General features: G+C 41.0%; 3 protein-coding genes and 1 long non-coding RNA gene across 9 annotated transcripts in view; 1 reads left to right on the top strand and 3 right to left on the bottom strand.

Moving 5' to 3' along the window:
• Window positions 1-1,920, bottom strand: part of LOC139409165 (protein unc-13 homolog A-like) — a 54,674-nt gene extending 52,754 nt beyond the window's left edge. Inside the window, exon 1 of the mRNA XM_071153947.1 lies at window positions 1,863-1,920. Within this exon, the coding sequence (XP_071010048.1) occupies window positions 1,863-1,884 (22 nt within the window). The 5' untranslated portion in view covers window positions 1,885-1,920. The remainder of the gene's footprint in view (window positions 1-1,862) is intronic.
• Window positions 1,921-3,116: 1,196 nt separating this feature from the next.
• LOC139409163 (SWI/SNF-related matrix-associated actin-dependent regulator of chromatin subfamily E member 1-related-like) lies at window positions 3,117-11,329 on the bottom strand. 5 transcript variants are annotated; one of them, XM_071153945.1, is made up of 9 exons: window positions 11,300-11,329; window positions 9,284-9,367; window positions 8,807-9,034; window positions 7,882-8,002; window positions 7,660-7,715; window positions 6,967-7,036; window positions 6,655-6,870; window positions 6,121-6,253; window positions 3,117-5,135 (listed from the first exon to the last, which is right to left on the bottom strand). In XM_071153945.1, the coding sequence occupies exons 2-9, from the start codon at window positions 9,359-9,361 to the stop codon at window positions 5,123-5,125; spliced, it is 915 nt and encodes a 304-aa protein (XP_071010046.1). In that variant the 5' UTR covers window positions 9,362-9,367; window positions 11,300-11,329; the 3' UTR covers window positions 3,117-5,122. The 5 variants fall into 5 exon arrangements, with proteins under 5 accessions (XP_071010046.1, XP_071010047.1, XP_071010045.1 ...); XM_071153946.1 differs by lacking the exon at window positions 11,300-11,329 and adding an exon at window positions 9,897-10,290 and having other exon boundaries at window positions 8,807-9,010; XM_071153944.1 differs by lacking the exon at window positions 11,300-11,329 and adding an exon at window positions 9,897-10,011.
• On the top strand, window positions 11,319-25,601 carry LOC139409162 (BTB/POZ domain-containing protein 2-like). The gene is made up of 9 exons (XM_071153940.1): window positions 11,319-11,948; window positions 12,329-12,448; window positions 12,717-12,873; window positions 22,265-22,370; window positions 22,514-22,711; window positions 22,926-23,118; window positions 23,383-23,470; window positions 23,621-23,767; window positions 23,930-25,601. The coding sequence occupies exons 1-9, from the start codon at window positions 11,359-11,361 to the stop codon at window positions 24,089-24,091; spliced, it is 1,761 nt and encodes a 586-aa protein (XP_071010041.1). The 5' UTR covers window positions 11,319-11,358; the 3' UTR covers window positions 24,092-25,601.
• LOC139409164 (uncharacterized) lies at window positions 15,189-17,263 on the bottom strand. Of its 2 annotated transcripts, none has more exons than XR_011634369.1 (3): window positions 17,059-17,263; window positions 16,261-16,416; window positions 15,189-15,657 (listed from the first exon to the last, which is right to left on the bottom strand). It is a non-coding gene; the product is annotated as an uncharacterized lncRNA (long non-coding RNA). The 2 variants fall into 2 exon arrangements; XR_011634370.1 differs by lacking the exon at window positions 17,059-17,263 and adding an exon at window positions 16,666-16,766.
• Window positions 25,602-25,625: the final 24 nt, after the last annotated feature.

The raw sequence follows: 25,625 nt of genomic DNA, 5'->3' as shown, positions 1-25,625 counted from the left end.
ATACGGAGAGCTTCAGTGGACATTCATGTGGGAAAAAGAAATGACTGGGGATTTGTCAACTAAAAACAAGCCCGGTCATTGCTGCAAGGAAGTGTGTGTGTACTCGTTGATATTGTAATGTGACGCTAGAAAGCTGCTCTCTCGCTGAACACTGGGCACCACACTGGGCACTCACTAATGATCTGAAGATATGCAAATAGACCCGTAGTTAGAATCATGCGTTTATAAGAAATGGTAACAGTGGGGACATTTCTTCTCCACTGGGTTGCTGTCAATGCCATGTTCTCTCTGCCATTTCTACATGAAGGTCTAACAAAAATCACTCATATCCCCATTCTTCCTCCAGTCTCTCGATAGTGGGTGAAAATAGTGCCACTTGTAAGAAAAGTCTCAGTCTCTCAATCTCACCTTGGCTACGGGATTTTATATGACCACTAATTTAGCTGTACACTCATTACTAATGGGAAATTAAAGGAAAAGTCCCAAATGCCAGGGAGAGGGTTGCTATGCCAACAAAATGTGAAGATATCGCGGGTACATCTGGCAGTCTGTCTCAATCCTGACATCTGTGCAATCAGCTTGTTTATCCAAGTACTGTGCCAAGAAAATATCCTGTCTCCACAAACACTTTAGGGTTGCTGGCATTTCACTCTACCACTTTCATAGACAAATCGTGACAGGCCAACGTTTTAGGGAAGTGACTGTGAGTGTGAATCGATGTGACAATAGCATAAACCCGAAAGCAGTCCACTGTATGCCTAAATAATCTAGAACAAGCAGGCAGCTAACAAATTAACTGGAAAACAAGTTACTGAGGGGGAAAAAAATAGGTCAACACAGCTAATGTTCAAACAACCCGATCAAAAACGGGACTATTTTGCTGTTTTGATTTGAGGGCTACAAGACATCTGCTATTAGGTGTTTTTGTTGGGAGAGTAAATTGACTGAAGGACTCGCGCCAATGCCCCATTGCCCAGGGTAAAATCTATTGGACTAACTGTTATTATCCTTGGAGAAAATGCATTTCACACAAACAATCATTCTAGAAGGGGTATGGTCAACAACACCGATTCAACATATAGCAGGCTAGCGCTGGAGGCAATCTACTGTAGTCACCGCATAGAAAGGCTGCATTCAGGATATTTCCTCGGAAACGTCACGATTTCTTAAGCGAAAGGCTGTCATAAGGAATGCAATCATCGTTATGATAGACAACCAAAAGCAATAGTACACAAACTAAATGAACAATATTTGCTGTGCGAACCACCCCTACATATTTAAAAATCTGAATAGAAACCAAAAATAACATGGATTTACAGTACACGCCTTTTTAGTGAGCTACTACACACGGGGACATAATCCAACACTGGACTCAGTTTCGGACAATCATATTCCAGATACTCATATTTACTCTGTGTAGCCTGCTTTATGATAATATTCAAACATATTTTGAGCGTGATTTGTTGCGGTTAATAGACTACAATAACGACAGTTCAGCGACCATTTTATCAACAATCAAAGTGTTTATGATGACTGACAGTGTTCATTCCGCTTCTCCATCATTAGAAGACAGTCATATAATAAAACAAGAAGTAGACTAATTTAAAAAAATGATGTAGGCTGTCTGGCCACCTAAAGAATACAACGAGTTTTCTGGCCAAAGAAATTTGACTACAGCCAATTTAAAACAAATGTAGTATTCAGCGCGTCGTTTAGGCCTATACGCCAACAATTAAGACATTTTAGAGCAGAATCAGCTGCAAATGAGATGAATTGAAGAAAACCGCCCGCGGAGCAACTGGTTACCCGTGTAAATAAGAGCATTTCTCTCGACAGCCAACAGTAGTCTGTTTGTCACTTACCGCCAACGCACAGCAATGACATCTCTTAGCTCTGGCTATGATCGCTCCCAGATGTCTTCCACCGGCACCGATATTTCAATTCGGAGTAATGTCCGTCTCTATAGCCTGTATAAATAGGTGGATGGAGTCAGCTCCGTTTCTACTAGAAACTATTATACGTCACTGTTTTGCGACAGTAAAAAAAAATCTGATCTTTCGAGTCTTTCGTCGTGCGCTTTCCCTTTCGTGTATGGATCAATTTAGGGGGCTATATTTCAACCTCAGCTCTCCGCTCCCCGACGCACAGCCATCTTGTTCAGCACCACCACTGTAAGGACAGTTCCCGAGACTTACGTCACGGTAGTGATGACGGGATGACCCAAGGATGCTCGCAACACCTGACTGTCAGGCCTCCCTGAACGTTTCGTGGTCCCGCTGAAAATCCAAAATATAGTCTACAGCATCTTCTAACCTCAGATTAGATAACTGGACCTAAGAGAGAGCATTAAACTTGTCTTCAAGTACACTACCAAGAATGACAACGAGCAAGTAGGCCCAAGTACTACAAGCAGTAAGCTAGTGTAATGTGTAAAAAAGAACAAGAATACATTCAAGTATAATTTAGGAATCCATAGATTTATAGAATAAATTCATTCAATAGTTTACATGACATCGGAACCTTGACTGACGGTTATGTTCTGTGCCTAGAATTAAACGGCCTCTCCTTGTTCTGATCCCAAAGCTTTCAGAAACACCAACTTTGTTTCTTTCTTTTTTAAATAGGCAAGTCAGTAAAGAACAAATTCTTATTTACAATGACGGGCTACTCTGGGCAAACCCGGACGACGCTGGGCCAATCGTGCGCCGACCTATGGGCTACTAGGTATAATTTCAGGAGGCATGTTGGTTTGATCTTAATCAAATCTAACCACAGCCAAAAAAATACACTGCGAAAGGCCTCCAGCGAATAAAGTGGATCTAAACCACATACATCTGTCAATTCAGACATTTAGTATAATTTAAAGAAACGGAGAACCCTTCAAGCTAACCACTGACAACGTTTGTAAAAGTAGAGCTTTACCACCATCTGGTGGTGGTGGTGGTGGGGGGGGATCTAGAAACTAAAGGTCAGACAAGTCGTTTGTTCCGTACTTCTGTCCAGTATAAAGTGAGGGCAGCAGGTGCAATCAGTAGCTATTGAGTCATCAAGCCATTTCAGACAACATCATCCATGTGTCACCATATGCTCTATGTGCGTCACGCTCATCCGGGAAATTACACACATTTACTTTTATTGGAAATTGAAATAATGATTACAAAAGGAGACAAAACTTCAATTTCAAATTCATTCAACAACAAAAAAAACATTACAAAAAAAACCTTCATCCAAAACTTCCCACCCCTAATGTCAATAGCATTACAAAAAACTATTCTGAAAATGTTGCTATGATCTTTTCCAGTTCATTTGGTCTCTCATTTGACACAATTACACTTCTTCAATCTCCTTATTTCAAGTGAAGACATATGGGAAAAGGGCATGTAAACTGCTTTTCCCATGATTTTTTCCCATAAACCATAGTAACTATAAATGGAACAAGGTAAGGCAGTTGACATAATGACTGTTCACAACAAGCCTGAAAGGCTGACATTTGCCTCCAAAGCTGAACAAGACCGTACACATGCAGATACAGTGCCTTCAGAAAATATTCAGACCCCTTGACTTATCCACATTTTGTTAGGTTACAGCCTTATTCTAAAATGTATTCAATTGTCCACCCCTCTCAATATACACAAAAAAACCCCATAAAGACAATGCAAAAATAGGTATTCAGACCTTTTACTCAGTACTTTGTTGAAGCACCTTTGACAGTAATTACAGCCTCAAGTCTTATTGGGTATGATGCTACAAGCTTAGCCAACCAGTATTTGGGGAGTTTCTCCCATTCTTCTCCGCAGCAGATCCTCTCAAGCTCTGTGGATGGGGAGCATTGCTGCACAGCTATTTTCAGGTCTCTCCAGAGATGTTGGATCGGGTTCAAGTCCGAGCTCTGGCCGGGCCACTCAAGGACATTCAGAAACTTGTCCTGAAGCCACTCTTGCATTGTCTTGTCTGTGTGCTTATGGCCGTTGTCCTGTTGGAAGGTGAACCTTCGCCTCAGTCTGAGGTCCTGAGTGCTCGCTCTGGAGCAGGTTTTCATCAAGGATCTCTCTGTACTTTGCTCCGATCATCTTTCCCTCGATCCTGACTAGTCTCCCAGTCCCTGCCGCTGAAAAACATCCCCACAGCATGATGCTGCCAACACCATGCTTCACCATAGGGATGGTGCCAGGTTTCCTCCAGATGTGACACTAGGCATTCAGGCCAAAGAGTTCAATATTGTCTTTTGACAAACTCCAAGCAGGCTGTCATGTGCCTTTTACTGAGGAGTCTGGCCACTAACAAAAAGGCCTGATTGGTGGAGTGCTGCAGAGATGGTTGTCCTTCTGGAAGCTTCTCCCATCTCCAACGAGGAACTCTAGAGCTCTGTCAGAGTGACCATTGGGGTCTTGGTCACCTCCCTGACCAAGGCCTTTCTTTCCCGATTGCTCAGTTTGGCCGGGCGGCCAGCTCGAGGAAGAGTCTTGGTGGTTCCAAACTTCTTCCATTTAAAAATGATGGAGGCCACTGTGTTCTTGGAGACCTTCAATGCTGCAGAAATGTTTTGGTACCCTTCCCTAGATCTGTGCCTCGACACAATCCTGTCACGGAGCTCTACAATTCCTTTGACCTCATGGCTTGGTTTTTGCTCTGACATGCACTGTCAACTGTGTGACCTTATATAGACAGGTGTGTGCCTTTCCAAATCATGTGCAATCAATTGAATTTACCACAGGTGGACTCCAATCAAGTTTTAGAAACATTTAAAAGGATGATCAATTGAAACAGGAAAAACCGGAGCTCAATTTGAAGTCTCATAGCAAAGGGTCTGAATACATATGTAAATAAGGTAGCTTTTTTTTTTTTAATTATACATTTGCAAAAAATTCTAGGAACTCACCTTGCAATTAGGGGGTGTGGGGATTGCTGAGGAATTTTCTTTATTTAATCAATTTATATATTACTCTGTATACCACAGAGTAATGCTATATAGACTGAGCCTTGTGTTTTATCAGTTTGTAATTTGTCTGTTACATCAGAAAGACATCCTATCTATCCCATGACTACACTGAAGGGCACCGATATGACCTGTTGTTATACCATCCAGGATCCACATCAAATCAGAATGGGTGTGGAGGTCCCATCATAGCTTCTCACTGAAAATAAGGGAGGAGACAGAACAGTGTGATCATTCATAAACAACAAGGTTAAGTTGTACTGTACGCATGCAGATCTAGCAAGTGTTTGAATTTGACAACGTTATATGAATGGTAATGCACAAGACTGTAGGTAATGTACACTCAGAGGCATAAATATCACCCCCCCCCCAAAAAAAAAAATGCTAACCTCCTGTAATTTGTAATGGTGAGATTAGCACGTCTTGGGTGTATGATCTTTGTGCCTCTAACTAACCATTATTCACAATTCATTCATGATTATCCGTAATCATGGTAGCATCCACATTCATGTAGAAATGTTTGGAAACATGTTCTATTCACAATAAAAGTGACTCCAAAAGGACCATACATTATTTACGATTAATTTCTATTGGGCACAACATAATCTGAAACAACCAAAGCAAACTGCAAATATATATCCAACAAGTTTGTAGAGTTTAGTGTTTCCCCTATATACATTTAGCAGTGGTGGGCCTAATTTCCAGGATGGTAAAACATTTTCAGTGTAAAATTAAACAAAGTTGAAATAAAATTATTGAGAACTAACAACTACAAGAATAAAAACTAGACAGTCGGGGATAATCTAATATTCCAAAAATGTCATGGCGCACTCGTTGATTTTTGTTGTAATGTTTGCGTCACTCAGATAACATAAGAACACAGCTAATTTGTCCAAATACTTCAAAATGGGGATAGCTTCAATATCAGGGGACTAGATACATCAAGTGCTTTCGTTTCTGAACGGTAAAACAGCTATGTATGAAAATACCCTCAAATAAAAGGTGACGTTCTATACTGTCGCCTGATATGAAACATTTAATCTTAAATTCAAAATACTGGAGTATAGAGACAAATGAAACATTTCAGCTTCACTGTCCAAATAAATACATAGGAGAGTGTCTGTTCCCTGACATAACTCAATACCTCTACATCAAGGTGTTAGATACAGTCACAGGTGTGTTACCTGTCCAGGTGAGAAAGGACATCGCGAAGCTGAGTCAGCAAGGCACGGTGCTCATGAGGGTTGCTCTCCAGAGTACCACTCAGGCGACTTAGGTAAGAGTCCAGGGTACCAAGAGAGGGGGTCTCACCTGTGCCTGCAAAGAAAACACAGTCAACTAGGGTGGACTCCAATCAAGTTGTAGAAACATCTCAAGGATGATCAATGGAAACAGGATGCACCGGAGCTCAATTTCAAGTCTCAAAGCAAAAGGTCTGAATACTTATGTAAATAAAGATATGTTTTTATTTGTAATAAATTTGCTAACATTTCTAAAAAACATTTCATTATGGGGTATATTGTGTAGATTGATTAGGAAAATTGTTTATTTAATCCATTTTAGAATAAGGTTGTAACGTAACAAAAATGGGGAAAAGGGAAGGGGTCTGAATACTTTCTGAATGCACTAGAAGTAATTGCAGCCAAGTCGTACAAAGAGATTAGGCTGAGTATCAGGGTCAGAGATGGATGGAAGGGCCCCAGTGACAAGGTGCTGACCTGGCAGGGCCACGGTGGACAGACTGCTGACGAGGGTGTGTTTGATGGCCAGCAGGTGCCTGTGTAAGGCCTGCGTCCGGAGCTCATCCTGCCCCAGTTCAGCTTCCAGCCTCTCTTTGGCGCTGTACATGTCTGCTATGTGCTTCTGCAGCACGGCATTCTGCTCCTCAAACTCAACGTTGGCTTTGCGTAGACGCCGCAGCTCTGCTTCCCGGGCTGGGAGCAGAGAAACAATCATTAGTAAGGAAACAGTTAGTACTTTCTTCACTGAAACAGTTTTGTCCCAGAGACCCTCCTCTGCCCGTCTCTTACCCTTGTTCTGGTCCAGGAACTCCTCTGTAAATATTGGAACATCAAATCTGTTGGACAGGTAGTCTGAACCCTAGAGGACATAGTTCAAAACAAAGCAACCCTTTAACACACGGAACAAAAGCAGTCTTTTTAAAAATGACTGGAACGAACTACAAAAATCTCTGAAACTGGAAACACTTATCTTCCTCACTAGCTTCAAGCACCAGCTATCAGAGCAGCTCACAGATTACTGCACCTGTACATAGCCCATCTATAATTTAGCCCAAACAACAACCTCTTCCCCTACTGTATTTATTTAGCTCCTTTGCACCCCATTATTTATATTTCTACTTTGCACATTCTTCCACTGCAAATCTACCATTCTAGTGTTTTACTTGCTATATTGTATTTACTTTGCCACCATGGCCTTTTTTTGCCTTTACCTCCCTTATCTCACCTCATTTGCTCCCATTGTATATAGACTTATTTTTCTATTGTATTATTGACTGTATGTTTGTTTTACTCCGTGTGTAACTCTGTGTTGTTGTATGTGTCGAACTGCTTTGCTTTATCTTGGCCAGGTCGCAATTATAAATGAGAACTTGTTCTCAACTTGCCTACCTGCTTAAATAAAGATGAAATAAATAAAATAAAATTTGACATAACACATTCAGAAACACAACATAAGCAAATAATGTAAGGCAAAGAGCGTACCTTCAGAGCAGCCGATCCAGAACTGTTGGCATTGATAATGACAGATGGAGATTCCTCTGAAAAATAACACCAAGAAAACATTATATACAATGCTCAAAGAAAACAAATGAACGAAAGACAGATTAAAAAAATAAATTCATTTTTTACCACCCTGTCAAATGGATAAAATAGGAGCTGTGTGTGCAACAACCCTCAGTTAATACAATGTGTCACAGCTCTCACCTCTCTTGACCTTCTTGTCCTGGATCTTGGCACTGGTGATCTGATAGGCCTCACTCTGTTGGTATTCTCTCAGCTCCCGGGCATACTGCAGCTTTTCTCGCTCCGCCTCATCCAGGAAGCGCTGTCAGGTCAGCACACAAAAAAACTTCAGTCCACTCCAGATGTAACAGTATTACTTCTGTCCCTCTCCTTGCCCCAACCTGGACTTGAACCAGACATCCTCTGCACACGTCGACAACAGTCACCCATGAAGAATCATTACAAGAGGAACAACTACTTCTAAGTCTCAGAGTGAGCAACGTCATTGACTGAACGCTACTAGCGTGCACCGCTAACTGCACCGCTAACTTGCTAGCCAGTTCACATCGGTTACACTCGCCCCCTTTGACCTCCCTCCTCCGCCGCAACCCCAGCAGCTGGACAGAGCACAACTGAGTGACCCGGATCAACAGCATCAATGTAACCAACGTCATGTGCGCTACTCACAGTATATCATCCTCCACATAACAGGCTCGAAACAGTTATGCTCGGCTTACAGACACACGTGACTGCCCTCCTTGACAACAGTTTGAGCTGTACAAAAGTTAAAATTGGATAGCTCCATTGGCAACATTTTAAACTCACTGCGGAGTGAGCTTACAGTACATTCTTAACTCCATTAGACACACACAGAAGAGATCTCAATACACTGCGATGGTAGCTACCAATCCCAGGCTTCTCCTCAAGAAACATGATAGCCTGTAGTTTTTAAATGAGGCCTACCTGGGCTTATCAAACAGACCATATCCTGGCACGCCTATACCTATTTATATAACTACAACTACGCATAAATCTACTGAATGCACTGCCACTAAATACAAACCTGGGGAAAATAATTGGTAATTGTTCATACATTCTACATTTCCCTAGCCAAGCCTGCAGGTACCTGTTTGTCATTAGGTGCTAAGCAGCTCCACTCTGCGCCCAACCTCTTGGTAATTTCTGGAAAGGGCAGGTCAGGGTACTTGGCACGGATCTGCTCTCGTCGTTCATTCAGAAAGCGCACATATCCAGTCACTGGTGCCTTGGGACCGTTGGGCAGAACCTTCTTCCTCTTCTTACCCTTTGGCCAACCCCTCTTCTTCACAGGCTGTACAGAAAGAGAACGGATATGCTATCCAGGATGAAAAGATAAAACGATAACCACGTCAAAGTGTGCATCAAGAGTCGGGAAACATAGCATAACATCATCATAACAATGCTCTTGTTCCATTTAAGCTAGATCCGTTTATAGAATGGTAGCAACATGTTGGAAAGGATTGGATAACCAAACCGTGGGTAGTCTGTGTATACACAGCAAGTAATTGTCCAGAATTTAGTGCTATTCATGTCAGTATGTACAGGTCCTTTCCCCTTCTCTTGCCTCTTCGTGTGCTGCATCAGAGGACGGCATGCCTCTTGGTGGTGGTCCATCATTCTGCTCCTGCTTCACACCTCCCATGATATCCTTATCCCAGTGAATTATATGCAAGTGGGATACATAGGATTAGAAATACACTAGTACTTTATACTCAACCATTTTCATCTGACACGCTCAATGAGTATGAGAGACAGGGACTATCACATATGTTTGTCATTATAAATATTTGCTAGCTAGTTAGCTAACGTTACAGGACAGAGAGTAGTATGTAAAAGCGAAAACTGTCGTCTGCAATCCTCTTTCCAACTGTTCGGGCGTGATCATGACACGTTTCTGATAAACTGACGTTAGTGTTCGCTCTGATAAAGCGAGCTAATGTAAGGTTAACTAGCTAGCTAAATAAATAGTTGGCTAGCAAACATCGATGGGACGGACAACGGGAAAACAGTCAGTACAGTAGGGGCTAGTAATACACTTACTGAACATGACGTAAAATGCGTCAGAGATGTGATTAAATATGCCAAAAGGAACATTTATCTGACAATAATACTAATTGTAATATAGCTACATTTTAATGTCATTCTCTAACTAGCCTAGCTAATATTGTATTACTTACCCCAAAGGTGTTCTATTATATTGACAAGACAGTCGAGTGACCGCTCTAACAATGGAAATACATGTCCTCAAAGATGGAAGGCAGGCGGGAGGAGGCGAAATCAGTTGGAACATTCTAGCCAATAAGAGGGCAGATACGCGTGTGATCAACATGCACAACCCCCTCAGTCGGTGCAACTCCGATAAAAGTAGTTTTTTCCCCAAAAGTTGCCGGAATGCCACGCTCGTTCACTTATATCAGTGCATTCATAACAAACTAACCATTGCTAAACTTCAATTCGATCAAATAAGTCTCACGTCGCAAATTAGCAATTAAATTTTTTGTTGACCAAATTCGACACTCTCGTTGACCTCCATACAAAAACTCCTCACTTTGTAGGCTTATTGTCGTGGACAGATTTTGGGCGGAGTAAACCGTCTTGCTTTGCCTCTTCCTCTCTGCTTACCCCGTATTTTGGGCCAATGACTGTATTGGGCCTCTCAGTCTAAGGTCAGGAAGAGCGCCTTTTCATAGCTGATTGGCTGACACAATAACTAGTTAATTCTAACTTTGTAATGAGGTTTTAGATGGTTACTGTAACATTATTTTTTACACTTCAGTAAAGTGTATCGGATTGGTTCATATTTGCTACACTCGCATTAACATCTACTAACCATGTGTATGTGACAAATAAAATTTGATTTGATTTGAATCATATTTCTGCTCTCATTTTGGCATGTGTTTTGATAATGTACTCTTGGTTCTAAAGTAATATTACAACAATACTATTCGGCCTATCCCTGGGAGATTGTTTTTCTTCGAGGCTAATCATCATCAGTTATAAGTAATTGGACATAAGATCTCTGTGATTAGTTTTACTTTGTCCCAAATAGACATCAATAGCCTATCCCATCTCATTATATTGGGTAAGTAAAATCATATATCCTATACTGTTTAGAACAGTAGTTCAAACGTGCACATTTGGAAACTTAGATATAGACCGTCTCTATGAATAATGTAAGATTGATGGTATGTCTTTGTAGGAGTTGAGAACAGGTAGGCTAATACAAAACACATATTAAAATGTCTGAATTCAGAAAGAAAATGTATCGACTAGGCCTCATCAATGGAGAGGAGAATAATTTGAACTGAATACATATTTATCTGCTAGGTCTAAGTAACATGAATAATGTATGTAGGCCTACATTATTTCATATTTGCATACCTGTGCATCAAAAAAGTAAGCCTGCAGTTTTTAATTAATAAATACTAGCTCCATGGTTGGGGAATATAATAGCTCATCATAAGCTCATTGATGTTCATTTGTCTAATAAACTATAGCAAATTAATATGATGACACCATGATACATATGCAGCCTTTGGTATTATTGGCTGCTATTGAGTGTCCAGACAATTTAGGCCACCTTCGTCCTCAGTCTCCAGCCTCATGTGAGGTTCACTCATTCCGCCTGTGTTTCTGGGTATGCGCTGTTGTGCTTGTTTATCTCAGCAGCAAACCCTGCAGTGTTCTCCATCCAAAATGGCTGCGGAGGAGGAGAGCAATAGCAGAGCTCCATGTCTCAATTTCTCCAGTCCCGGACCGCTGGGTAATGCTCAGCCGAGCAACAACGCCCATTCCTCGCCCGCTACAAATGAGGGGTCAGCGGGTGCAACTGGAGGGGCACCACGGACAGCGGGACACTCAAACCCTCAACCAGGCCCTGACCGTGGCGGTGGCACCGATGTCAGAGTAGAGCATTCCCCGAATAGGCAACACACTACGCCACAGTCAGCGGGTCAGAGTGCCACGGCTGCCCGGGCACCGACAGTCGCAGGAGGAGCTGCGACAAACATGACAGCATCCTCCGTGGAGTCCCCGAACATTCCATCCTCACTTCCCAGTAGCCCTGCATCTGCGGCCGTATTGGTTTATCGGGAGCCAGTGTACAACTGGCAGGCCACAAAAAACACAGTGAAAGAAAGGTTTGCGTTTTTGTTCAACAACGAGGTGCTGAGTGACGTGCATTTTCTGGTGGGGAAGGGAATGGGAGTGCAGCGGATACCAGCACACAGGTAAGCGAAGCATGATTGTTAAAATATGCCTATTTCATATTTGCTTGTTTACAAATCATTAAATCTTTGCCTATTCATGCTTATGTATTCGAATCACCGCCAGTAGAATACATGCCCCAATATAAATGTTCTGCAGTGCCGATGATGACCGTTGTGTTATATTGGGTGAGGTCGAGTGTAGGCTAGACTTCGTCTGTTTCTAGTGATATATCCATGATATGCGCATGACCATTGTATGTTGGCAAATTATTGTGGTGGGTACGTACATGAATGCACCTCCTGGGCTAACAACTGACCAGGAAGACTACAGTTCTAAACACAAAGTATCCAATACATTGATATATCCCTCCTAATAATCACGACCCCCTTTTTCTCGGCAGATTTGCCCTTGCCGTAGGAAGTGCAGTATTCGATGCCATGTTCAATGGCGGTATGGCCACCACCTCTACTGAGATCGAGCTGCCTGACGTGGAGCCAGCTGCATTCCTTGCCCTGCTCAAGTAAGATTATAGAGAAGACCTGTCTGGCACACCAATTTGACTGTAAAGTAGCAACTACCCAGTTGAATCATTTTGATGTCTTTAAGAATGAGCCAATTTAGGGGGTCAGTTTGTATCTTCAAGGTTAAATTCTGAATGTAGTGAAAATGCCTTTTTAAATTAACATATATCAAATGGTATTGACATTTTAATGTCTTCAGATTGATACTGTAACTACACTACGAGGTATGTATGGGTTGTCTGACTGTCCAAACTGTTGCAAATCCAGGTTCCTGTACTCAGATGAGGTGCAGATAGGACCCGAGACTGTGATGACCACACTGTACACAGCCAAGAAGTATGCAGTGCCGGCCCTAGAGGCCCACTGTGTGGAGTTCCTCAAGAAGAATCTACGTGCTGACAATGCCTTCATGTTGCTCACTCAGGTAGCTAACTAGCTCACTGTTGCACTTCTGCTTGTAATGTATGGCCAAATCTCAAATTAATATCTCTATTTCCCTATACAGTGACATGGGAAATAGGTTGTCATTGAGCGATTCCATGCCAGCATGGCCCAATAATATTTGTTGTGTATTAGATTGTTCAGGCAATTCTCACATATGAACTTAATTGGGAGGAAGAATGTTTAATATGCTTTTTACATTTGAACCCTACAGACGAAGAACCATATATGTGACAATTTTTCCATTTTAAGATAATCAGTTATTTTTATATTATTAATTGTGTGTACCACATTAGGTGTTTTATGGTTGAGAAATAATTCACCATACCCATATCTTCCAACAACAATTTATATTTTTTTGTTATTTCAAATAATACTTTTTTTATTGCCGTTTTAATTTTTAGAATGTGGAAGAACAGTATATCTCCAGTGATGATTTCAGTTTGTGGAAGAACAGTATATGTGACATTTTGCATGACTCTTGTAAGATGTCCTGTTTTAACACCTGATATGATGTTTTAAGTACTTTCAAGTACAGATGCCCTTCATGTAAATAACTTAAATGAAATATGCAGTTAACTCATTTGTATGGAGGTTCATTTAAAGGTGGTCTATCAACTTTAGCAATGATGACTTTTCTTAAAAGTTGAGTCATGAAATCTTAGTCTCATTTAAAATGAAGCCCTCAATGTGAACATACCATAGAACTACCAAAATAGAATACAATTAAATTAATTAAATCAAAACAAGCACAACTTGTAAATATCAAATATGGATCAATGTGATGTACCAATATGCAGGTCCCTAAGGTCAATATTACAAAACGTTCAGAAAACCATTCTCTTTGTGTTTAACACTATGATCAGCAATTAAGTTGTGAATTGCGTTAAACCCATGCTAAAGGCAAGAAATGTCCTTCTGCACTGAGGTGACAGCAGTAAATAAGTATTAACTGCTTAGAGTTAATGCTAAATGTGGTGACAGAGAGACAGTGTATATTGTAATGAATAAAAAAGGGAATCAAGATCAAATGAATACTCACATACTGTATGTGATGACTTATTTGTTTTTCATTCATTCAGATTAAAAAAGGTACAAATGATCACACAAAATAATTATCAACGGAACACATTGTACATAACATTTTCTACACTAGGAACAACATCTTAAAATTAAATTAATTCAATATATTGTGCTGGTTCAAATCATACACAAATTGATTCACATAGAAAACACCTACGATACATTTAATTTCCTACAATAGGGGTGACATGTCTTCTGAAATGTATACAGATTCAACATACTACAGTATACAGGTTCAGGGGATCATAAACACACAGAAAAAACGTTTAATTATGTAGCTTGGTTTAACAACAAATTATTCACTCTGCAGTGATTCATAAAAAGAGCGTGCAGCAGCTGGCAAGTAGTTGAGCATGGTCATCAGATCTTGGTACTTGTTTTTTTTGATGGGCAGAGGACTCTCATATGCTTTAGGGTAGTGGCTTGCAAAATAGGGAGGTTGAGGTGTAGCTCCTTGTTTTGGTTTGGAGATCAGCCACGACTTCCATCCCTCAAATAGACTGTGGCTCTGTTTGGCGTACAGATTCCAAGGATCCTCAACTGAAATTAGAACAGAAACATTTTAAGTTCCTGACATCAATAAACAACTTTCACAGTCAAGCATTAGGATATTTTATTGTTAGAACAACATGTTGCATGTTGATGGGATGTTAGTAAACTATTCTCTGTGCAATACCTGTGACTTTTAACCACCTCACTGAGGTGATCTGTAGTCCAGCTGGTCGCTTGAGGACAGAATCTGGGAGGTGCCTGAAGTCTTCACATTGCATCCTCATCACCTTGAATGGTTTTGCTGGTTGTGCTTCAAGTATCATCTTTGAAACATCATCAGGTGTATGAAGGACTGACACCTTGCGCCTCTTCTCGATGGTGGCAAAAGATCGATCACAAGGAAGAAAAGAATGACCAGAGACCATGAACTTCTGCTCAACTTGGGTAAAGTAACCCATAGAGACGAGCATCGACATCAGATTGAGCATCCGCCAGTTGTTATTCTGCCCACAGCATCTGTCACTGAATATGATCAACTTGCGCACCTCTGGTTTGGTGAGTGGCGTGAATTTTGTCTTCACCCACTTCATTATGCAGCTTGCCACCTCAATGGACCCTCGGTGTGCAATCCCCTCATGCCAAACACACATGTATGCAGGATCTTCTTTTCCAAGTTCCTGGATGCAAAAGTTAAAATTTGACAGCTACTGCTGGTAGTAGACATTGGAGTGGGTCAGATTAGGGGTGTACATCACCCCCTGTAGATCCACAGAAATGACATGGCAGTCAGCATTGGCTTTAGCCCACTCAGTGTCACTTTGAAGCTGTGTGTAGGCCTTTTCGGCTTTTCGATGGTGTAACTCACTTTCAACTGCAATCTTCCTCTTCTCCTCTTCAGATGTTGCTGCTGACATCTTAGTGAAGAATGCGTCACATTTGCCACACGTGTCACTCCTGGGTTGGCCGAAATTGAGACTGCTGTTTGAAAATGTCCCTATAAACCCAGAATTTTGCAGATGATGTGGTATTATTCTCTTTGTAGAGTCGGTACATTCGCAACAAATTCAGATCAGGGCTGAGGTATTCTCTGTGTACATCCCCCTTCATCCGTGAGTAGTGGTTCTGGGTTCTTGGGAAAGATAGAATGTGCTCCTTGATGCCCTCTTTCACTGTAGCATGTATCCGATGTGGCCTGTAAGGAGACAACAAGGTGTTGTTAAACTTGTATTCTCTCAATGGTCTAGGGACCTGCCTTAGAGTGCAACTGTGTCGCTATAACCGGGGTACAAATCCCGGTCACGCCATTGCCGTTTGTGGCCGGGGGGTCCTGTAGGGCGGCGAGAATTAGGCCAGTGCTGTCCGGTGGGAGGGGGAAGGTAATCGGCACTCAGTCCTCAATGCTCAGGTGGTAGTTGGACAGCTTAGTTACCATCATTTTGTTTAAAAGTAATAAACATTTTTATATTTTTGTTTCAGAATTCGCTATTCATCCATACGATACTCTATGTTAATGTTTAGAAGATTGTTTAGAGCACTGCTTTAGTGAAATAATCCAGGCTGGAATCCATAGCGCATTACCTATTGCTATGCTTCCCTCTTCCATCTTCTAAAGGAGACCTAGCCTCAGTAGCCTGATTTGGAGACCCTGCAACCTCACCTGCCTCAGCTAACTTTTCCTGAATAAACTGACCAAAACAATTACATTTCAATTAGCAGGTTATTAAAAACTAGTACAGAGAATACAATATGTTTGTAATTGATATTCATATAGACATTAATTCATATTTTCACTTGCCTGAAGACGGCTGTTGGTTAGCTGGAACACAGACATGAAAGTAACCTTGCACACATTCAATCTCTGGCCTGCTTGCTGTACATGGTATTTGAAGGTTTGTTTCCGTCGTTTGTTCTCCTTTGTATCCTCAGGTTTACGTCTCCGTTTCACCTCATGCTGCAATAAAAATTGACAATGATGAATTCAGAATTTAATATACTGTAGCACATTCAGGATATTGCTTGATCAGGACCTCCATCTTTCACACACTCCAAATCTATACACAGAATGAGTTTGTATTGCACCATTGTGTAACACAGCACTTTTAGAGTTAATGTTAATGTACGTATCATTACTGTCAAAGTTAAACTATGCAAGTGTTCAATATAGCTATTATAATAATAGGCGTTTTGTCTTATTTCTAACCTGTTCTAAGCCGGAGAGAATCAACGCTTGTTGTTTCTCGTATGGGACAGTATAGAACCTGTTGAACAGATGCAGCTTGCGTTCATCAGTCAACTTTCCACAATCCTTTCTGCACGTCGTGGAACACGCTCTTCCCTGCAGGATACAGTGTAACTAGCTAGCTACTGTAGCCATGTCGAATCATCCGGTGGACGGAGAAAAAGTAGCTAGCTATGTTTCTTCTATAATCTAGCAATAACATTTGTAACGATAATGTATGAGTTAGTAGCCAACGAACTTTAGCTAATATGTTTTCTCTATAGTTACAAATTAGACAACCCAGAACATACATGTTAGTTACTGTACTCTATAGCTAGCTAGCTTGATTGTTTGATATACGGTTCTTCCACATACCTCTTTTGGACAGCTTTTCCCAGTTTTTTCTTGACCCTTACGATTTGTATAGGGTTTTCCCGCATCCCGTAAGATCTTCCTTTGCCTGTCTTTCCATTCTTTTAGTTTTGTTTTACGTTTCTTTCCCACATTTCTGCGATTTTCATCAGCAACAGAAAGGTTGTGCGCTTGTCCGTCCATTCTGAGTGGTGCACATAAACGGTTATTCCACGAGAGCCTATCTTTACATTTAAAATTATTGTTAATTAGCGCGTGGAAAGCTTGTGAAACCGGTTCGCTATAGAAAAATGGTGTCCAATAATGATTTTTCATGTATATCTCTTTTTTTTTTTTAAATGTCACATATATGGTTCTTCGTCTGTAGGATTCATTTAACACAACCATTATTTTTTTGAAAATCATGATGAAAGTGGCAATTTTAGGCACTTTTTGGACATACCTACTCATTGCAGGATTTTTCTTTATTTTAAACTATTTTCTACATTGTAGAATAATGGTGAAGACATCAAAACTATGGAATCATGTAGTAACCCCCCAAAAAATTCAAAATATATTTGAGATTTGAGATTCTTCAAAGTAGCAACCCTTAGGCCTTTAAAAAAAATGATAGGGTTGATCAGCTTAATATTGCGGAAAGATTGTTGCTTCCATCAATGTAATTGTCTGCATCATTTCCAATCCCCCATATATTTGGGGGGTATATACAGTGGGGCAAAAAAGTATTTAATCAGCCACCAATTGTGCAAGTTCTCCCACTTAAAAAGATGATAGAGGCCTGTCATTTTCATCATAGGTACACTTCAACTATGACGGACAAAATGAGAAAAAAAATCCAGAAAATCACATTGTAGGATCTTTAATGAATTTATTTGCAAATTATAGTGGAAAATAAGTATTTGGTCACCTACAAACAAGCAAGATTTCTGGCTCTCACAGACCTGTAACTTCTTCTTTAAGAGGCTCCTCTGTCCTCCACTTGTTACCTGTATTAATGGCACCTGTTTGAACTTGTTATCAGTATAAAAGACACCTGCCACAACCTCAAACAGTCACACTCCAAACTTCACTATGGCCAAGACCAAAGAGCTGTTAAAGGACACCAGAAACAAAATTGTAGACCTGCACCAGGCTGGGAAGACTGAATCTGCAATAGGTAAGCAGCTTGGTTTGAAGAAATCAACTGCGGGAGCAATTATTAGGAAATGGAAGACATACAAGACCATTGATAATCTCCCTCGATCTGGGGCTCCACGCAAGATCTCACCCCGTGGGGTCAAAATGATCACAAGAACGGTGAGCAAAAATCCCAGAACCACACGGGGGGGACCTAGTGAATGACCTGCAGAGAGCTGGGACCAAAGTAACAAAGCCTACCATCAGTAACACACTACGCCGCCAGGGACTCAAATCCTGCAGTGCCAGACGTGTCCCCTTGCTTAAGCCAGTACATGTCCAGGCCCGTCTGAAGTTTGCTAGAGAGCATTTGGATGATCCAGAAGAAGATTGGGAGAATGTCATATGGTCAGATGAAACCAAAATATAACTTTTTGGTAAAAACTCAACTCGTTGTGTTTGGAGGACAAAGAAAGCTGAGTTGCATCCAAAGAACACCATACCTACTGTGAAGCATGGGGGTGAAAACATCATGCTTTGGGGCTGTTTTTCGGCAAAGGGACCAGGACGACTGATCCGTTTAAAGGAAAGAATGAATGGGGCCATGTATCGTGAGATTTTGAGTGAAAACCTCCTTCCATCAGCAAGGGCATTGAAGATGAAACGTGGCTGGGTCTTTCAGCATGACAATGATCCCAAACACACCGCCCGGGCAACGAAGGAGTGGCTTCGTAAGAAGCATTTCAAGGTCCTGGAGTGGCCTAGCCAGTCTCCAGATCTCAAGCCCATAGAAAATCTTTGGAGGGAGTTGAAAGTCTGTGTTGCCCAGCAACAGCCCCAAAACATCACTGCTCTAGAGGAGATCTGCATGGAGGAATGGGCCAAAATACCAGCAACGGTGTGTGAAAACCTTGTGAAGACTTACAGAAAATGTTTGACCTCTGTCATTGCCAACAAAGGGTATATAACAAAGTATTGAGATAAACTTTTGTTATTGACCAAATACTTATTTTCCACCATAATTTGCAAATAAATTCATAAAAAATCCTACAATGTGAGTTCCTGGATTTTTCTTTCTTTTGTCTGTCATAGTTGAAGTGTACCTATGATGAAAATTACAGGCCTCTCATCTTTTTAAGTGGGAGAACTTGCATAATCGGTGGCTGACTAAATACTTTTTTTGCCCCACTGTATACACAGATACCTATATAGACATACATACTTTTTTTTAGAATATACCTTTATTATTCCCCGCAAACCCTACCACCCTTCCCCCAATTGGAATAAACTAATAAACAATAACAATCTATTTTACAATAGTTATATTTTGTTTGTTTTTAGTCCTTCCTCTATTTCTGATGTCCATCCAGTTTGATTTCTATTTGTAACTTTGCTATTTCACAACATTTCTGAACCTATATACATTTTACAGACCCCATATGTTTTACATTGGTTCTTGTTATTAGTCCCACCTTTCAGCTCCATTCAACCCCTCCCATCTATCTCTTAACACCATACATTTTGGATTTCTATTTGCCATATATTTTTCAACTGTGCTGTGATGCTTCACAAAAGTACTGAACTTTTCTATTTTCATAGCTTCTACAGATTGTAAATTAAAAGATAAACATTTATATTATTGATTGATTGACTATGGCTTTTCAAATCGCCCGCTATTGCTATCTGCAGCATTAGTTCTAGGCAAAAGTTGCAATCTTCAGCCATTCCTGGACCTGTGACCAATGCTGCAATTAGTTGGTTGTAATTTTGGGTAGAGCAGACATTTCACTAAAATAATACCTTTTTTAAAAAATTCTTAGATTTTTTTTATTTTTTTTTATCAATTAGTATATTTGAGTTAACCATAATATTTGTATTATTTGTTCTGTCTTTTCAGGTGGATTAAACTGAAATTGCAACCAACTTTCTAAGGCTCGTTTAAAAAATAACTATATTTTAGGGATGATTTCCTTTTCAAATAACTGAAAGTGAGCAGGTGTAATCTGAATAAAGGGGAAAAGGCCATTCTTGAACATGGAGTGAGACATTCCTACCAATTTACTAGAGAACCATTTTGGATTTCAGTATAACTTTTGTATGACTGATGCCTTTAGTGAGAGGTCTAATGCTTTAATATTTACTAATTTCTGTTCTCCGAATTCATATTCGTTATATAAATAGGCCCTTTTAATTTAGTCTGGCTTGCCGTTCCAAATAAAATGGAATATTTTTTGTTCATATAATTTAAAAAGCAGGTCACTAGGTGTAGGCAAAACCATGAGCAAATAGGTAAATTGTGATATGACTAAAGAGTTAATCGGGGTGATTTTTTTCACAAATGGACAGGTATTTTCCTTTTCATGGTAGCAAGATCTTGTCTATTTTTGATAACATTCTATAAAAATGTATTGGAGTGAGATCATTTCTTTCTTTTGGGATTTGTATACCGAGCCACCCTTTCCCTTGACATTTTTGCACACTCTTGGCATTCTCTTAACCAGCTTTATGAGGTAGTCACCTGGAATGTATTTCATTTAACAGGTGTGCCTTGTTCATTTGTGTAATTTATTTCCTTCTTAAGCCAATCCATTGTGCTGTGACAAGGTAGGGGTGGTATACAGAAGATAGCCCTGTTTGGTTAAATACCAAGTCCATATTATGGCAAGAACAGCTCAAATAAGCAAAGAGAACAACAGTCCATCATTACTTTAAGACAGGAAGGTCAGTCTATCGAGCAAATTTCAAGAAATTTTGCAGTCGCAAAAAACATCAGGCGCTATGATGAAACTGGCTCTCATGAGGACCGCCATAGGAATGGAAGACCCAGAGACACCTCTGCTGCAGAGGATAAGTTCATTAGTTACCAGCCTCAGAAATTGCACCCCAAATAAATGCTTCACAGAGTTCAAGTAACAGACACATCTCAACATAAACTGTTCAGAGACTTTGTGAATTAGGCCTTCATGGTCAAATTGCTGCAAAGAAACCACTACTAAAGGACAACAATAAGATAATGAAACTTGCTTTGGCCAAGAAACACGAGCAATGGACATTAGACCAGTGGAATGTTCTGTCCTTTGGTCTGATGAGTCCAAATTTGAGATTTTTGGTTCCAACCGCCATGTCTTTGTGAGACGTAGAGTAGGTGAACGGATGATCTCCGCATGCGTGGTTCCCACCGTGAAGCATGGAGATGGTATGGGGGTGCTTTGCTGGTGACACTGTCTGTGATTAATTTAGAATTCAAGGCACACTTAACCAGCATGGCTACCATAGAATTCTGCAGCGATACGCCATCCCATCTGGTTTGCGCTTAGTGGGACGATAATTAGTTTTTCAACAGGACAATGACCCAAAACACACCTCCAGACTGTGTAAGGACTATTTTACCAAGAAGGAGAGTGATGGAGTGCTGCATCAGATGACCTGGCCTCCACAATCACCTGACCTCAACCCATGAGTTGGACTGCAGAGTGAAGGAAAAGCAGCCATCAAGTGCTTAGCATATATGGGAACCCCTTCAAGATTGTTGGAAAAGCATTCCAAGTGAAGCTGGTTGAGAAAATGCCGAGAGTATGCAAAGCTGTCATCAAGGCAGCTCAAGTCATCAAGGTGACTACTTTAAATAACCTCAAATAAAACCTATTTTGATATAACTTTTTTTTGGTATCTACATGATTTCATAGTTTTGATGTCTTCACTATTATTCTACAATGTAGAAAATAGTACAAATAAAGAACCCTTGAATGAGTAGGTGTCCAACCTTTTTACTGGTTCTGTACATGTCCCCTGTAAGACTCAATGATCAATGAACCTTACATGATACAGACAACACCTTGGTGTCATTATAAGGCTAATATAGTGTGCTCTAAAATAGGGTGGTATGCGTTCATGGAATCGCCCCATAGGCTAGGATGTGATTTTGGGTGTCATTGGAAATGCAGACGATGTAATAACATGGTTATTACAAATGATAAGACTGAAAACCCAGTATTTCTAGCTTGTCGCGAGGTATGGATATTAGAATAGAGCAAGCGGTTGATCACAGTATGATCGCTGCCAGCTGTTTGCTAACACGGGTTGTTTGTTTCAGGCGCGGCTCTTTGACGAACCTCAGCTGGCCAGCCTCTGTCTGGAGAACATCGACAAGAACACTGTGGATGCACTCGCTGCTGAGGGCTTCACTGATATTGATCTAGGTAAAGTAAATTATGCTGCCTCTGTCTGTCTGTCTGTCTTTGTGTCTGTCTGTCAGTCACACACAATAAGGAAAGGGGCATAGGGGATTGTCTTCAGACAAAGGACACGTTCTGAGCATGATGTGAGATCTTGTCTCCTGTAGACACGCTGGTGGCAGTGCTGGAGAGGGACACTCTGGGGGTGCGGGAGGTACGTCTGTTTGGGGCTGCGGTGCGCTGGGCGGAGGCAGAAACCCAGAGGCAGCAGTACCAGCCCACTCCGGAGAACAAGCGCAAAGTGCTGGGCAAAGCCCTGGTCCTTATCCGCTTCCCTCTCATGACCATCGAGGAATTTGCTGCAGGTAGCTCACACCACTGTGGTTATGTTCTGTCTTACGTCCTGACACCATCTGTCTATTGACAACAAAGTTACACGCTATGAAAGGCACTAACCATTCAGTAGCCACATACTTGGCAACCAGACCCAGTGGAGACGAGCTAAACCGAACCGGGAAATGTGTGTATGTATGTATATATATATATATATATATATGCGCCTGCATTTCTACTTGATAGGTCCAGCCCAGTCTGGTATTCTTAGTGACCAGGAGGTGGTGAGCCTGTTCCTTCACTTCACGGTGAACCCCAAGCCTCACGTGGAGTTCATCGACCGGCCTCGCTGCTGCCTGCGGGGGAAGGAGTGCAGCATCACACGCTTCGGACAGGTGGAGAGCCGCTGGGGCTACAGCGGGACCAGTGACTGTATCCGGTTAGTACACATACACCAATGACTACATACAGACAGTGGCTGACTTGGGCAGGAGCTCATTGGAGCTGTTCTACTGTTTGAGCTCCTGTTCCTCTTGTTCGAATATTAGCTCAAAAGTATTGTGGAGCTCCTGCACCTAAATAAAAACAGTACCAACACCCAAATTGAGTACCGGCCTCTATTTCAGACCAAGTCGAGCACTGCATACAAAGTATCTCAATTCAGTAAAGGTTTACCTTCTATATCCTTTTCTGCCTTCGCTAGGTTTTCAGTGAATCGGAGGATATTTGTGGTTGGATTTGGCCTCTATGGTTCGATACATGGTCCTACAGACTACCAAGTCAATATACAGGTAAAGAGGAATAACATATACTAGTTACAGTGGGTGCTGCGTAGAAAACATACTTGGGTAGTTAATGTTACTGTAAAATATACTTTGTTATGATTTACCTGGGTATATAAAGGTAAACGTGAAGACTGACCGTTGGTCTCCCTCTTCAAGGTCATTCACACAGACAGCAACACTGTCCTGGGTCAGAACGACACAGGCTTCAGCTGCGACGGTTCCTCCAACACATTCCGGGTCATGTTTAAGGAACCAGTGGAGATCCTGCCCAGTGTCAACTACATCGCGTGTGCCACCCTCAAGGTACAGCAGAAGATGATCATTTCATCTACCACCACCATTTACATAACTGTATTTTTTTTTTTATACAAAAAATGCTGTACATTGTAACCACTCAGTTTTGAAGTACATATTGAATACAATAAGTAAGCATACAGCTACACCACAATTATCCATGTCTTTCAGGGACCAGACTCGCACTATGGCACCAAAGGAATGCGTAAAGTGACCCACGAAGCCCCTGCCACCGGCACCAAGACCTGCTTCACCTTCTGCTATGCTGCAGGAAACAACAACGGCACTTCAGTAGAGGACGGACAGATCCCTGAGGTCATCTTCTACACATAATGAATCTCCTCTGACCTCCCAACCAAGGACTGGCTATATGTGGGTCCCAAATGACACCTTATTGCCCATATAGTGCAAAGTAATACTTCAGGCAATAGTACAGCGCCTCTATTCCTCATTAGTCTTTACTACTACACTTCATCAAAGGGTTGTCCTCTAAAGCTGGTTACACAGGAAGACTAATTCAATATTTTTTTCCACTAATTGGTCTTTTGACCAATCAGATCATCGTGATTGTTCAAAAGAGCAAGTAGTGGAAAATTTTAGAATTGTGGAAAATCAGCCTATGGTAAGCTGACATGGTAAATCTAACCAGGACCTGGTTGTTACAAACTTCTGATATTCATGTTGGATCTTTGTGCATACAGTATTGAATGGGTAATTGTTTTGGAAGTGTTTCCACCAATAAGCACACTTTTGTAGCCCTGGATAAGCACACCTGATTCAACTTGTCAACTAATCAAGCCCCTGAGTTGAGGTGAGTTTTTGTCGAGGGCTACAACAAAAATGTGTGTTAGGGATACCCAAGGACTGGAGTTGGGAAATGCTGCTTTAGTGGTTGTGTTCATCTTTCCTGTCTAGACTGATGTGACGGAAATAAGTAATGTCAAGTAATTTCAGGTAATTAACAGATGCGAAATTTGGGAAAAAAAGTCTACCCATACCTCAGTGAAAGAAAGTCCCCAAATGGTTGCTAGGTTTAATCTTAACCGCTTCCAATGGCTGTGTAGAATTGTGAAAGCGCAGAAATTGAATTACTTTTTCAATTGATAAAATGATTTAGTTGCACTGATGCACTTTGACAGGAAACTGACAATTAAACCCTGCCTGTAAGTTCACTATATTATAAAATTGAGTAATCCCTGAAATAAATTGAAATGCAATACATTTCAGGAACTGTTGGCATACCTGGTGAATCAAACATGTTACTCTACCAGTATAGTGAACCAAAATTGGTATAGATGAAAATGAACAATTGTCATTTAATGTATGGTGAATTGAAATTCAAAAGTTGTTTACCACTGCTTTACAGTTTGCTTAGATCTGTAAATAGCAAAATAAGCAAGGGTCTTGTTTTGGGTGCCATTCTGTGGAGCCGTAGTGCCAGGAAGGCATGTTTGCCGTCTCATTTTTCATGCAAGTTCGAGAGAAATTTGTACATACTCAATTGCATGCTTGCGAAATGCAACATAAGTTGATTAACTTTTCTTGTCTAGGTATACCGCCTGCGTGGCAGGAGGCAATTGCCTAAGATGCCCATAAAAATGGTACCAAACAATGCAATCTCAAATTAAAAACATGAGTCTGGCTAATGTACATTGTAAATAAAATGTTCAGATTAAACGAGTCTGTCACAATATAATGGGTTTGCCAAAGCAAGGATGTCAGGTCAACTAACAGGCTTTAAAGATGGACTAAGCTGTGTTAGGCATTTTCAGAACCACTTCAATTTGAAATGAGGGACAGGCATGAACAAAGTCCAATAAAATGAGCAAACTAGTATATGAAACATGAATATTGATCCAGCTGCTTC

The sequence above is a fragment of the Oncorhynchus clarkii genome, chromosome 5 (assembly GCF_045791955.1).
Source record: "Oncorhynchus clarkii lewisi isolate Uvic-CL-2024 chromosome 5, UVic_Ocla_1.0, whole genome shotgun sequence".
NCBI lineage: Eukaryota > Metazoa > Chordata > Actinopteri > Salmoniformes > Salmonidae > Oncorhynchus > Oncorhynchus clarkii.
This window is presented reverse-complemented; position numbering and strand designations above follow the sequence as displayed.